The sequence below is a fragment of the Fonsecaea multimorphosa genome, assembly GCF_000836435.1.
Source record: "Fonsecaea multimorphosa CBS 102226 unplaced genomic scaffold supercont1.11, whole genome shotgun sequence".
Taxonomy (NCBI): domain Eukaryota; kingdom Fungi; phylum Ascomycota; class Eurotiomycetes; order Chaetothyriales; family Herpotrichiellaceae; genus Fonsecaea; species Fonsecaea multimorphosa.
In genome coordinates this window covers 425,509-439,915 of record NW_015971645.1, presented here as the reverse complement: position 1 = coordinate 439,915, position 14,407 = coordinate 425,509, and the positions used below count along the sequence as shown (strand labels likewise).

The 14,407-nt window shown below is 53.4% G+C and overlaps 3 protein-coding genes across 3 annotated transcripts; 2 read left to right on the top strand and 1 right to left on the bottom strand.

The window, feature by feature from the left end:
* Positions 1–7,911: 7,911 nt before the first annotated feature.
* Positions 7,912–9,179, top strand: Z520_06151 (uncharacterized protein; the record flags this gene model as incomplete). Its single annotated transcript, XM_016776652.1, has 3 exons — positions 7,912–8,041; positions 8,096–8,437; positions 8,485–9,179. The coding sequence occupies 3 exons, from the start codon at positions 7,912–7,914 to the stop codon at positions 9,177–9,179; spliced, it is 1,167 nt and encodes a 388-aa protein (XP_016632194.1).
* A 2,306-nt stretch (positions 9,180–11,485) lies between these two features.
* Z520_06150 (uncharacterized protein) lies at positions 11,486–12,415 on the top strand (the record flags this gene model as incomplete). The annotated part of the gene is made up of 2 exons (XM_016776651.1): positions 11,486–11,998; positions 12,029–12,415. 2 exons carry the CDS (start codon positions 11,486–11,488, stop codon positions 12,413–12,415), a joined length of 900 nt encoding a protein of 299 aa, XP_016632193.1.
* Positions 12,416–13,337: 922 nt separating this feature from the next.
* Positions 13,338–14,180, bottom strand: Z520_06149 (uncharacterized protein; the record flags this gene model as incomplete). Its single annotated transcript, XM_016776650.1, has 1 exon — positions 13,338–14,180. One exon carries the CDS (start codon positions 14,178–14,180, stop codon positions 13,338–13,340), a length of 843 nt encoding a protein of 280 aa, XP_016632192.1.
* Positions 14,181–14,407: the final 227 nt, after the last annotated feature.

The window sequence follows — 14,407 nt, the reverse complement described above, 5'->3', positions numbered from 1 at the left end:
CCCCCTTTGTTCGCACACGGTCAGAGGGAAAGGAGAGGGCGTAGAGAAGAAAGGTAAGAGAAACCATGCCGCCACAGTCGAGTACTAGCTAGTTGCTGAGAATCCAAATGAGCGGTCAGTATCTCTTGAGTAACAGGAAGGGCAGCCTGGGTTGTTGATTGTCTAATCGGCGTGAAGGCTTCTGCTCAAAAGGAAACTCAACAGCTTCGGTGGCTGGCCACTTTACCACCCCAAAGGGGGCCGCTTCCAAGGCCATTTGTGGATAGTAATCGAGCGACGCAACCTTCTTTTCCCCTTGAAGGGCGATCCAGCATCCCGCTGTCCTGGAAGGGCAGGAAGGTGCGCAGAGATCAACATGTGCCGCAACCCAGTGTAGTTCGACGACAGTCAGAGTTTGATTTGCATCTGGAGCGCGAGGCTCGGCGCATTTCATCCGCATGATGCAGCAGGGGCCTTTAAGAGGATGGGCCTGGCGGGTCAGCTGCGAGATTGTATCCGTGTTCCAAAGTGTATTTAAGCCGTTGAATCCGTCTCTTGGATTCCTTGGGAAGGGGCTTCCGGGCCGCGAGCTTGTGGCGAGTGCGCTGGTCGATGCTGTCTGATATTTGCAGGAGAACAGCAGATCGCTCCGCACTCTCCACGACCTCAAATGACGAGGCGTGTTCTTGACCCTTGCAATGCCAACTGCTCTTCTCTTCGGCCCAGAACCCTCCGCGGTGGATTTTGACGTCAGTGACATCCTAGCCACAGCAAATGACAGGTTATTGGCCCTCGAAAGCGAGAAGAAAGGGCCACGCATGGGGCCCAGCTGGAACCGAGAAAGCGCGACTGGGTGGTGGGATCTTGAGAAATCGATGGGTCGAAGGCTGCAACGGCGTCAACCCAGCTTCCTGGGTCCTGCAACCGGGAGCACCCCTTCGGCGGAACGACAAACTATGCTGTCAAGCTGGAACCGACCCTCTCGGACTCAGGCCCGGCGAGGTGCCGTGAATCTGGAGGTTCCCAGTGTGCCTTGGTTTGTGGCCAGTGATCCTGTGCTCGGTACGTAACCTTGATTGAAGATGTCTCGTGAGTGTAAAGTAGACAGGAGTCTAGACTCTGTGACGCAAGAGCGACTGGGGTAAGCTAAATGTCTCCCTTTGACTCTCAAGCAATAGCCTACGCTAGTGTGCCACTTTGGGTAACCACGCACCTCTGTAGGAGTTTCTTTTAGGCTGCATTTGTAGCCTAAGGTGCAGTTTGCGTTCCAGGTCCGAGGACACTAAATTGTCTGATCCCTGACTATTTTGTGCACCTAGAACTTCCACTTCGGATGTTTCACTTTCAGAAGCAGCCGTCGGAAATGTTTGCCTCGGCGAATTCCTTCAGAGTAAGCCAGGTGACTGGAGGCACATGTTGTCCAGAGGTGGGCTGGGTTGAGGGCCCAGCAGTGTAGAAAAGGAGGAGAAATAGACACGAGCTGCCTCAGGATGTTCTAGACCAGGGAAGATCATCCAGCCTTTTTACGACCTCGCGAATAGCTTAATGCAGTCGCAGGCCACAGGTACAGGCTCGACCCGGGAACAGGTCACACTCAGGAGGTGTTGTGACACGGACACCATGTCCGTGTCGTTGGGGTGTTCAACGGCGGTTCGCCACGACCGCTCGAGATCAGAGGGAATGGGAATTGCCCACAGGGCAAGTGGATTCGTTGTGAGCGGGGTTCAGTAGGGTGTACAGAACACCTAGATAGCAAACAGCTTAGCTTTTGTGGCTGCTTCAACGGGCTAGGTACTCGTGCGTGCTAGCGGTGAGTCTGCAGGGGAGAAAGGAGAAAAGGTCTGGCCTAGAACTTCAGTTGGAGTCCGGGGAGCTGCCCATCAGCTCCATGCAGCGTGCTCGAGCAGTCGATGAGGTGAAGTAACGAAAGTGAAAGACGCGTCTGGCGATGGCAGAGAGCAAAAGTGTTGAGGTCATTGACTGCGCCCCAGGTACCGAGTACGAGGTACAAGAAGGGGAAAGAGGGGGCGCAGGCAAAGCACTTGCTGTAGATTAGTGAGAAAGAATGATGAATGAGGTCCAAGGGCTTCTGGCCAGTCAAGCCTGGGCATTTGCGCGTTTCGGGACAGCAGCCATGCCCGATTCTTCTCTACCATGCGCTCCTTCGTCGATCGTCTCTAGAGAACGTCTCCAGAGACCTTGGTCTTGTCCCTTGTCCCCGATTCTTGGTATTCTTGGACATGCTCCCCCGGGCTAGCACGGGCATGAGACATGTCCTCTGTCTCCAAAGACCCCACGGCAATGAATTCTCATCACAACTTCTCCAAGGCAGATAACAATTGACCATGGGTATTTCGAAATGAGCCCCATCGGTCAGGATGCTGGGAACCAGATCGACAATCCCAGTGACAAACCGCTCCATTGCTCCCCAATCAGATTCGTTGCCACTTGGCGAGTACTCAGGGCACTCCGCTCTCGACATCCACTAATGGTGCATTCTGTCTCCGCTGAATGAACTGGGTTCGCAATGGTTGATGGCTTATTGGATGCGATACTCATATGCCCATACCTACGAGTACGACGCTTTGCAAGCCACTCTAGTCCACAGCATTCAAAGGAGGGGCATAGCAGTTGACACGAAATGGTGCCCGCACAAGTACGAAGGTACTCACTCCATAGGCAAATTGGTGTCAAATTGGTGTTGATCGACTCCTTCCAAACAGTCCAGGTACACAACCACCACCGGTGGTAGACATGATAGCGCCGGCGTTAGGGAGGGATCAGCTCCATGCCCTCTGTCCCGGCCCCCGAGACAGTGGTACAATGAGACAACTAGGTATTTTCAGCAGTTGAGGAAAGAGAAAGTCCACCTGATCCACCCTTCTGCTGAGGCCTCTTTGTTGATGGCCAAGGTCGCTTGGGATCAACTGCCGGTAGAGGTCCGAAGGGGAGGGGGTTGAATTGTGCCATCAAGGCGCCTTGTTAAAAACAGACAACGTCTCGCCAGCTCGCCTGTCACCGTCCTGCGCGGGCGCAGCCCCCGGCGAGAAACCGCCCTGGGTGTTCGGTCCTGTCTTAGATGTCTTTTCAGCCACCCCAAATAAAAAGAGACCTTTGACGTGAAAACCCAGGAGGAACACAACGCTAAGTCCAATGTTTTGGCATAAAAAGAAGTTCGAAACTCTTCCTGACTTGCCTTTGACAAAAATGCTGTCCTCATGGGGAGGTATACCGCAAATGCAAGCCTTGCTCAGGGGCAATCAGGGCACAATACCAGCCGCTGAGTACCATTTGAAAGCTGGGTCAACGTTGGGGCGGAATGCAAAGTAGAGTTCGACGGTTCCTGTCCCTGATATCAGGGCCTGCGGCAGCCGAAAGTCGGGCATCAAGGAGTCTCTCGCTTCTGTCGTCCTGAAGCCTGAAGGAGGAGTAGGTGGTCTGATGCGTGAATCGGCCACCACCAGCCCGCTAAACTCTCTTTTTAAAAATAGGTGACAAAGATTCTGAGGCAATGACCCACTAGGCGATAGACGTCCTGGTCCCGACACAACCTCGCTGGACCAGAACATGGGAAAGCATACCTAGCTCGCTAGGTAAATTTGATACTGGGAGGGGAAAGCTCAAATCATTGTTGTCGGCCTCTCAAACAGACTTTGACTGCGCATTTGTCCAGTTTCCCAAGCAAGCAGTTAGCGAGAGAGGAAGACAGAAAGACGAGTCGGGGCAGAAGCTTGCCCTCTTCCGCGCAGCAGGGAGGACGATCACTCTCAGCTTTATTTTTTGAAGCCCCGAGTCGGGCATGGATTACCGGCAGTAGACGTTCTTGTTGCAGACTTGCGAGCTTATCAACTTCGCATTGGTTAACCCCCTTGCAAAATGAGGCGGGAGGGACAGTAAAGATCGACAAGGAGCTGACATCCCTGCTTGTAACCCCTGCTTGTAACCCCTGCTTGATCACTCTGCCGAACTCCGAAGCGTTGCAGGAAGTGTGTCTAGTTCTGTACGAGCTGTAGGGGTGGACGTGGTCGCTGAGCACGAGTACGAGGTATTTGATCCTCACCAGAAAGGCCATCGAAACGCTGTCCAAAGACACCAGCAATCTCGGGGAGCTGCCACTGATGCCAAATACTCAAGTCTTGCATGGTCGGATGGGGCCATTTGCCATGATTTGGCAATGCGAAATCAACCACTTTGGCGAGACCGGGTAAATGGGAGGACGGCGTTGCGGATCTGTTGTGGTGCCGTTCTGTGTGGCCCTCTTTGGTGCCGTCAGTAGGCTGAAATAATAGAAAACCACATGGCAAGATGCAAACATCGTAGAAAGGGGAAATTAAGAATTCCCGATGGCTTGCTGAATGCTCTTGTCTGTCCCTCATCTGGACTGAAGAGCTTTGTCTGGAGTGCCTTGTGTTGGTGGACGAAGCCGAGGAATTCTGGTCAATCTTCATGGACTGGCAGACTCTGCAGGCATTTCTTAGGCATCCAGCTTTCGCTTTCAAAATCGTCCTACTACGCAGTCCACCCCCAGAACAGGTATGATCAGGAATGAGGCGAAGGTACGCGTTGACGATACACTGTCTCAATCGTCAACGCGATCACGGGTTCTTCCAGCGAGCTTCGCTTTCTCAATGACTCCGAACTGGCTCTTTTTGCGGCCGGAGAATAATCGAACCTGCGGTACTGCACAGAGGGGACGTGGTGCTCATCATTGCCCTCTAGAGCATTTCCTTACCTGGAAGCTAGGCGCCACAGGGTGCTCCACGTGGAAAACTGGCCGCCACTCGGGCAAGCGTTGCAGATACGGAGCAACCGACGACTGACTTTTGGCTGAGAAGACTGTGCCGCTAGCCTTTTGGATTGCAGAATGTACAGGGATTTCGAAAGTTGATGCGAGGGCAGTAGCTTCGGAGCTACCAAGCGTGCCAGCAACTCGCAGTCGTTCGGAAGATGGTTCCGCACAGTCTAGAATCCCTGGACAAGCCCCTGGAAGATCTGTTCCCAAGGGTTTGGAGGAGAGCCGCATCAAGGCCACGCACCATTATCGTCTGGAAGTGTGGAATCATTTTCCCATGGTCTCTGTTCGCAACTCGATGACAGCTCCTGAGGAAGTTCGCCTTCTGGATACGAGCAAAGGTTGGCCTTTTGTTCCGTACCCCTCCGCCTTCACACGGTGTACGGGCTAAAAGGAGTTATGCCGCTAGGGGCAATGATAGTCGCCGTGCTAAGCGAATAAGTCAGTTCAATGAAGGAGAGTTGCCACCTCTGCTCTGCACCCAAAACCACTTACGAGGCTCCTTTAGACGCTGGCATAGTTTCCCACGGACCTGGGTGCGTCTATCTCGGCCAGCACGAGGCTTTGACCGAGTTGATGGCTTCGAGTGGGTCTTGGATCAACTCCACGCCCGTCGCAGACACGCCACTTTTCGGTTAAGACTTTGCTGACAAAATCGATGCAGAGCCTTGGTGGTGACGTGAGTGGCATTGACAGTGGCACCGTGGGCGGATCTTGGTGAGCCTGACAGGTACCAACAACCCTAGTTCCTGCAAACGTGGCAGCTGTCCAGTCTTGCCAGCATCTGTAGCCGCCCGCCCCCAACAACTTCGCTGGTTCGCTGTACTTTTTCCGCTATCGAGATGTTGGAGCAAGCTGCAATCTGTCTTTTCCCGGTTAGCCCGAGCCTCAGCACACGCGAATTGTCAGGTTTGGGCCTCAACGCACCAGGCAAGGGTACCACCTGCCACGCGCCCACTGGGGCACTCTCTGGATCGAGTTGGGAGTGGGCGGAGGGGAACAGAGTTCGCTCGAGACTCCGTTAGCCTCCACAATTACCATCACACATGGATAGCCGCTCTTCAGATCATGGATTCTCGCTCCCTCTACCGAGCCATCCGCACCCAAGGAGGACCAAGTTCCACCCCATGAAAGCCACACAGCCGGCGTCGAGTGGCGCTAGTTGTTGAAGATCAACCCAATGCTGTCGGGGCTAAGCACTGGTAACCCCAGCTCCGTGGCTCAAGTGGAGAGATTTCCAGGGTGCTTTTGCTCGACACCGAAGCGACATTGAAGATCAACGCACGTACTCATCCGTCTGAGCCGGTGGCTTCTGTGAAAATGCCTGTGGTCTAGCTCCTGAGTTACCCTATCGACTACGTCGTACTTGTAGGACCTTGTCGTAGTCCCCGTTTGAGGCCTTTCGCGAGGCGAAGAGGCGCTGGGCTTTCCACTCCGGAATGATAATGGGCACTGACTAACAACAGGTCGCTGTGGTTGGCCGTTAGCGACAGCCCCAGCTTGCGGGATTGGTCCCTCAGACGAGTTCTCTGGGTAAACGTCGCATCGTGTTTGTCGTTTTCTTAGAATCCTCTGTCCAGGCAGCCGTTCCCAGCTCTCCATTGGTGGAGACTTGTTGGTGCAGATCGTTTCTAGAAATCGAACCTCCTTGTAGGTGTGTCTCGGCACGCCAGGCAGAGGTAAAGTCTTGTAGGGTAAATGATGGGCATCATCGCCCGTCGACTTTCACCAGGTATTGCCGTTACTTTTTCAGAGTCGATCCAGGCAATTTAGAGATGGTCAGCCGCACCACCTAGGGCGCATCTTAAATCTCCAGATCTCCAATGCTTCGTTTTAGAGGTGTTCTGGACTTTTAGCACACAGATACAATCGAACTGTGGCTTTCTTCCCGGGGTGGATCTTGTAATAGTTCGACCATTCAATGAGAGCCATCGTCTCCAAAGGGGGACGCAAGGTCAGGCATAATCGTTCGGGGATTGTTCTCGCAACTCGCTGGGGCCAGCCCCGTCTGCCTTGGCTCATTAGAGAGCGCCTCGTGCGATCAGCCATGCGCATCCTCTGCAAGCAACTTCGTCAACGCCTAAAAAAGTTAATGGCGCGAGCGACTGGACCCGTATCTTTCCTCCACAGGGGTGCTATTTGGCTCTCGTGGCTGAAATCGCCAGGTAAGAGAGCTGAGGGTCCCAACTGCGAATGCGATCTTCTGAGCCATACCTTTTCCGCATGCATATGAGAGTCATATACCAACCTGTCATGCATTGAAGGCGCTTGTCTCTCTTTTTGATTCGCCTGTTCTAGATATCCGAGTCTTTGCGCTGTGGCTGGCCTTTTTCTTCCGACGATATTTTACGATCCACGAGGAGGGAACCCAGTCCTGTTGAACCTCAGTTCCCTATCCCTATCACTGGTCGGTCTGCTGTAGCCAACTTCCAGGGCAATTCCCGGTCTATCCCCATCAAAAGCCCTTTGTTGAATCTGACTGTTCTTTTCATTTCTCTTTCATCTTCTGATCTGTGCGACGGAGCGGCTGACAATCCTCTCCACTCCCTTGCACGATCGGACGGGTCGTCTTAGACCTTGGTCTCTTCATGTGATTGCTTCTTGTTGATCTTCAACACAACGACTTGAGGATCACCTCCGATTCAGCTCCTCGAGCAATATTCAGTCTGCCTTTTAGCATTCAGTGCGACGTGGGAAGATCGATCTACACCTCTTTTCTTCGATGCGTGGTAGATAGTACCGCGGGCCATATTTGTGCAGCGCGACCGGTTTTGACTCCACGAGGTTTTGGTCTCTGTGACTTGAAATTGGGGCTCCCGTTGGCATATCTGACCGGGCCGCAGCCAGAACCAGCGCTGAAACACATCAGTCAATTCGCGGCAAATCAACTCGGTTGTGATGTCGACACATGGTCCACGGTACCAGTGATGTTGCCAGTCTGCCCCGCTCAACACCTCGACGAGTACAGTGGTGGAAGACGAGAGACCAGAAGCAATCATCGCCTAGCCTTTGTTTCGCGCAGGTAGTGCTCGTCCGTCCAGCCCAAAGAGATGCAAGAGGGAAGAAATAATTTTGGGGTTTACGCAGAGGGAAGTGGTTCTGCGCAAGACCAGTTTGGTCCGGATGTCGAGCAATTCAACATGCCTGGTTTGATCCAAAGCGGTAACTCGTCGCCCAATGTTCGCGACATGTTGACAGAAGGACCACCCCCGTCGCCTGCCGATAAAAAGAGAAACAAACTGGGGTACCATCGCACCGCTGTCGCATGCGGTCAGTCTTTGTACCCGGCTTTCCTGTGCACGACCCATTCTGACCAAGTACTAGTCCATTGTCGACGGCGCAAGATTCGTTGCATGCCTGATTTCCACGATCCAGTAGGTCGATGCCAAAATTGCATTCGCCTGAAAAAGGAGTGCGTTTTCTTGCCGATTGACCCGCAAAATCCGCCGACCGCGAAACGGCCACGCTCAGGGGCAAAAGCGGCGGATGGTATCGTGAACGAGGGAGAGGCTTCGGTCTCATCGTCTTCTCCAGGCGGAATCCTAAGGAGCAGCTCCATGGAACAAATAAATTATGCCCGAGGTTCTTTGGACACTCCTCCCATGTCCAGCGAGAGTCCCGGGTTCCAAGGTTTTCATCCAGGCTCCAGATCCGTGTCTGTCCATGGTAGGAGCAGGATTTCCACCGTGTCTTCGAGCGCTGACTTATTTCAGGCTTCGATTTCGCGCATGGTTATGACCCTGCTCAACAGCACCGTCAACAGCAGCAAGTTTTTATTCCGTCTCCATATTCACCGAGGAACTTTGATGGGGATTCGATAAATCCTCAATTCTATCAGCAGCAGCACGCATACGGACAGTCAATACCCACGCCATATTCATCTCCGTATGCACCAGGTTCCTTACCTTCCACGATGACAACGATGTCCCAAGAACACGGTTATCCGTACCAGACTTCGGCTCCAAACGGTGGGTACGGCTGGGCCAACCCTCCCACGAGATCAATGTCGTCTGACCAAACCGATGAACTGTCGTCTGGCTTCCCCACCCCCTACCGAACAAACACCTATCCGTCTTTCGAAAGAGGGTTGACAGGCCAGATGCAGCAACTACCACCGACCAGCTCGAGTCTGGCGCCAATGGGCATTGACAGTCAGCACACTTCAACACATCCGAATTTTCCGGAACACACCTCATACCAAACTGCGCAGGCCAATATGCAACAGGGATGGACGGCAGGGAACCATGCTACAATGCGGCGTGCACCTGGATCTGTCGACAGCTCTTACTCTCAAGGCTGGTATCAGCCTCACCCAGGGCTGACAAGCATGCAACAAGAGGAGGAACAGCCTCATATACTACCGTCGCAAAATCACAATCCGCGAAAAAGTCAGCATAAGCCCGGCTGAAGTCGACTCGACGTATCAACCACAATCACCTTTCGTTCAGCTGCCACAAGACTTCCCAACCCAGTCGTCCACAGCAGATAGTGCCTGAGCTCTCATGCCTAGTAAGCTCGACTCGCCCCGGTCGGGTCTGAGAAGCACCGCGTGGGTGTGTGCTCTGGATTTGGATGGTCCGTATTGGCTGAAGGCGCGGATCATGTTCCTGAGAGTGTGGGTGAGTGCGTCGAGCAGCGAGTGAGTGATGCGAGAAGTTGCCTGGCCCTTTACTCCCGACCATCTTTGCGACGAACCAGCTTTGGCTGGGGAGGATCCACTGATTATGTCGCTCGGGCGGACCGAAGCACAGAGGAGTGGTTAAGGGGTGAGCGGGAAATGTACCATTGAGGCCAGGGACAGGATCCGGAGCTTCCAGCCATGTTTGAAGGGGCTGACTGAATGCGTTGCGTTCTGGGTGTCCAAGGTGTCTGAAGAGATCCTACTCCGTTCAAAGCATCGAGAGCCACACTAAGTGTTGAGTTCTTCCTCTGCTTTCGCCATTACCTGTCTCAGTTTGATCTCAATATTGACGCAACCTCAATTCTCGAAACTCTGGCTGCGAGGACTCAAAATCTTGTGCATTTTTTGTTGCCATCCTGTGCAACGTGTCAGATCTTCTCGCCTTCTCTTCCCCGTTCGACGCTTTGTTCGCAGGTTTTCCGAATGAGATCAGATGCACCGAGTTGTGTGAGCAACCTCTTTCAAATATGAGGGTACCGACGAGGGACTTGGATTAAGAGTTAGCAGCAAATGCTTCAGGGGTGGGCTGGAGGCCATCTGATCTACTCCGGCCTCCAATCTGACGGAGCAATTTGGCGCCAGACGGGCGCTTATGGGTTTTGGAAATGCAATAAACGTGCTGAACCTCTCTAAAGTGTGATTTCCCTTGTGCAACCTGGTTCCCCAAGGCACAATCACCCAACGGTGGCGAAGTACCACAAATCGGCAAAGAAAAAGGCTGCGTGGAACCGCCGTCACTGTTTGGAATGCCGCCCCTGCCGCATAATGAATGACTTTATCATCCATCGACTGCTGAAAGTGTCGAAGAGTGACCGTGCCTGTCTGGAAATGTCCTGGACAAGATCGAATTCGCCCTTACGGAATGGAGGCGACTCTGTTTTGTGGCTTGAGCCGCTGGCACGCGCCAGTCCAGTGAGATCTCCACCGATCAGGTCAGGGCTCTGGCTCGAATATCTTCCGTGCATGTGCATGTGGACATAGCTCATCGCTCGGAGACGCAGTGCACCCGGACTGTCCTGCTAAGAGGAAGGCTCCATTGAGGGTGCAGGCCGCAGTGGTTCGAGAGCACAAGTCTCTGTGGTTGCGCAGGGAAATTCACAATCAACAGACGGTCGTGTGCCTGTCCAGAGATAAGGAAAGAAACAAGACTCTTGCTCTGGTTAGAGAGGTTGGGTTAGTTGGCAAAAAGATTATCGAAGCAAGTTGAATTGATCGCGTCGCCTGTGCGCAATGCAGACGCGAAGAGAATGAAAGATGCCGATCACGTGCCACCAAGCCTTTCTTTGGGCTTCCCATGCGCCTGTCCTTTTTCTTCTCCTTTGTCCTCTCGCCTCATCAACAAACCTCTACAACTTTATTCAAGACGTCCCTGCCAGGAGTTCGTATGACTCCAAGATTACTGCTCGGAATAGCTTCCTCTGCACCTATCGAGACTTCTAAATGATCCGCTACTGATCATCAGTCTGGAGACCTGGCAGCGATGGGTGCTTTGTGAGGTTGCCTCCTTAGGCAGAGTCTCAGTAATGGATTTGGAACAATGACCCTGATGGAGCAAGAACTAAATTCCTGCTATGCCTTGGGTCATGGGTAATCCTAGGAATGCCTAACAAACCCCCACAAGCTTGATTGAGGCCGCCAACAGTCCACAAGGAAAACGAGACAAAGAGACATCGGGGCAATTGAAAGCCAAGTGATTCACAAAGGCAACAGCTCATAGGCAGCTCAAATGTCTGGCTCTCACGATTGACGTTGGTGCCATTTGTTGCCACAACTTTCGCCTGCCAGTTCAAGCCATGTGAATCGGTTACTTGGGCAGAGGCAGCGGTACTAGGCATTGGCAACAGAACACCTCTATTCAAATGCTTAACTTCTGTTCTATTATTTATATCTATCGGCCTCTTCTTTGGAGACAACTATTCCCTCCAACAAATTCGTTTGCACAGGAAAGCCTCCGTTACTCTCAACATACGTGCTTGCTCACTCATTTCCCGACTTCGATCCACCAACAACATCAAGTTGAACTCAATCCAACAATGGCGCAACCGTCAGAATACAATGGACCACTGAAAAACCGGCTGTCATCTCTTCCTGGTGAGCTTCAACTCCATATTGCGAAGCATCTCGACTATTCTGATCTCGGCCGCGCCCGTGGAGCATCGCGGGCGTTGAGCCGGTGCTTCGCCGACCCTGCGGCTCGACTGGCTGACGAAATGTCAAGGGCTTTCTTTGAATTCGGAAACAACTTTCAAGACCGCTACTACGTGGGTGCCAATATGTTGCTCCTCGGTAAGACCATCCGCGGCAGGAGCATTCAGCAACAAGTGTGGGAACATGCCATGGCGTGTGGCTTTTCGACGACGCTCTGTCGGTGGCTTGTGCATCCCGATCACTTCCACTTCCCTTGTTCCAAGTGTCGTGTCGTGAGACCATGGGTTGAATTTCCCTCGGACAGCTTGCGTCGCATGTACCCTTTCTACCCTTTCAGGCCATACGATGGAGGGCCTTTGGAAACCCAGCGAGATTACAAAGGCCTGCTGGACCCTATGGTATGTGGCCATTGTACTGCTTTGCATCAGCCCCACGAATGCCATTACCTTGGGATGAACCGCAGAATGAGTTCAATCATTCAATGTCGCAGATGTCTCACCATCAAACGGGGTCCCGGCAGTCCGTCTTTCAGGCTTCGCTTCTCTGGACTCTGTCAACACTGTTACGAGGTGGTGCACCAGGACTGGTTTACGTACAAGAACTTCTTGCAGGACTGCGTGGCAACGATGGACGCCTACGAGAAGGGGGAATTGTTGACTTGGAGAGGATTGCCTGGTTGCTCTGTGCCCGCTCATTTCATTGCAGCGCTGAACACCCCATACTATCGACCCCTGCCCGCCTACTCACCGTTCATCTTCGACCAACCCTATTTCAGGGCAGCCGGAGCTCAGCTTCAGGAGCGTGCACAGAGATAGTGTCCTCGAAGGGTCTCACTCACTGGACCAGAAACCAGAACTATGATCCAATCTTCTGACCAGGGCCACAGCAGAAAATAACGAACGAATGGAGTGGCGGGCACATGCTACACCTCTGTCTCCTGGTTACGGAATCTGGTCATCGAACTCTTCAAGTTCTGTGTCCAGGCGCCGTTTCCACTTCGAGCCAAGAGGATGAGGTTGGCACAAGGAACTCAGTTGAGGAAAAGATCCGAAATGGCATGAAGGAGTTCCAAGAGGACAATTGTGTAGCTAGCTAGGGTGCAAAAGCACAACGAAAAGCGTACTGCCGGACCAGTACCTCTCGTCGGAGGAGTGGCGCGAACCCTCTAGGTCGTAATAAATCTACCATATCCTCTTCTTGCTTCCACTTCATCCCCGTATCTGGTCCGTCGTTCACTCCGCCTAGTTTCCGACATTTTTCAAGGGGTTTGCCGCTTTTGAGGGAAATGGAACAGACTTCAAAGAGATGGGCAGCTCTAGCATACGATCCTGGATGGCTTAGGAAAAAGCCCCCGTGGGAAACAGGCGTTCCAAGCAAGAGATGCAAAGCCAGGGCAAGAGGGAGCTGGGAAATTTAGCAGAAAGTCAAGATCACAATGTTTTTCCTTTTGCTGTCTACAAGCTCAGTCGTACTACCTGGACCCTGCCAAATGTAGCCTGTACCTTTTGAGCCTTGTAACCCAAAATTTCTCAACCGGGGGGTATCACAATACAATCGAGAAAAACACCATATCCGACCCAAAAATCCTGACCGGGGTATCACGGTTCAATGGAGAAAAAACCACAATATCCAAAGCGCCCGCTCCGTTATTGCCTTGCGCCATCCCCCTTTCATGCCCATGCCCATGCCCATGCCCATGCCCATGCCCATGTTCATTCCACCACACAACACCCCCTTTTACAGCGCCATCTTTGCCAATCCAACAGCAGCTTCACACGAGGGGCAAAGACGCGAACCTGTTGACCCGGCTGGCACTTCGGTGTGATTGGTGGCCCAGCAGCGCAGGCACCGAGTCGCTCGACTGCTCGGCTGCGTGCTGGCTGGCTGCTTTGTCGTCGGCTGTGATGTGCTGGACTCGCCGACGCCCTGCAGCTCGTTCTTGAGCGAATCCTCCTGCGCGGCGGATTTGCACGTCGAACAGACGCCCTCCCTCTTGGATCCAGCTTCGACTCTGTCCAGGGCGTTGCATGTCCTGCAGAGGACCAAGGTGCATCTGCCGTCCTGGATCACGGTCCCCTTGTCCCAGATCCCCTTGTTGACGCCACAGACCTTGCAGAACCGTCGGCCAGCGTCGTTGTGACCGAGGCTCCTCCTCCCCGTGACCTGACCCTCCACGAAGCACTCTCGTGGCAGATGCTTCAGGCAGGCGTAACAGTTCAGCCGCTCCGCCCTCATGATGCGGTTGCGGTGAATGTTGTTCACCGAGCTGTTCGGCGCGGCGGTGTTTGCCGCACCATGTGCTTGGGGCTGGAGGCCGGCCTGGACTGACTGAGGGAATGCAGTCGCCCAGCGACGTTGGTTGGCATATGCCACCTGTCGGCGCTGGTAGTCGGCGCGCTCCTCGGCGAGCAGAGAGGCTCGGATAGACTGTCGGAGCTGGATGATGTGGTTTAGCGGCACAAGGGCCGCTGCCAACCGAGACGTCTGGCGGAAGGCAAGGATGGACTCGTAGTCCAGATCGGACATCAGGTCGTTGAACATGTCGAGGGGCAGGTCGAAAATGCCTGCGTAGCTCGCCATGCTGGAGACTGGTTTCGCCGAGGATCCTTGAGCTGGCTTCTGAAGGGTCGCGTTTGAGAGAAAATGTAGAGATCTGTCGAGAAGATCTCTTTTAGACCCTGTTTGCTGAGAAGCAGACCAGCTTCGAGACTCCTTTTCGGTTGTGTTGTTGGTTCCAGCTCTTGTGGTGGATGACGAGTCTTGCCGACCTTTGGTGTCCACATGGAGGGGGAACTGAGTCCTTTATA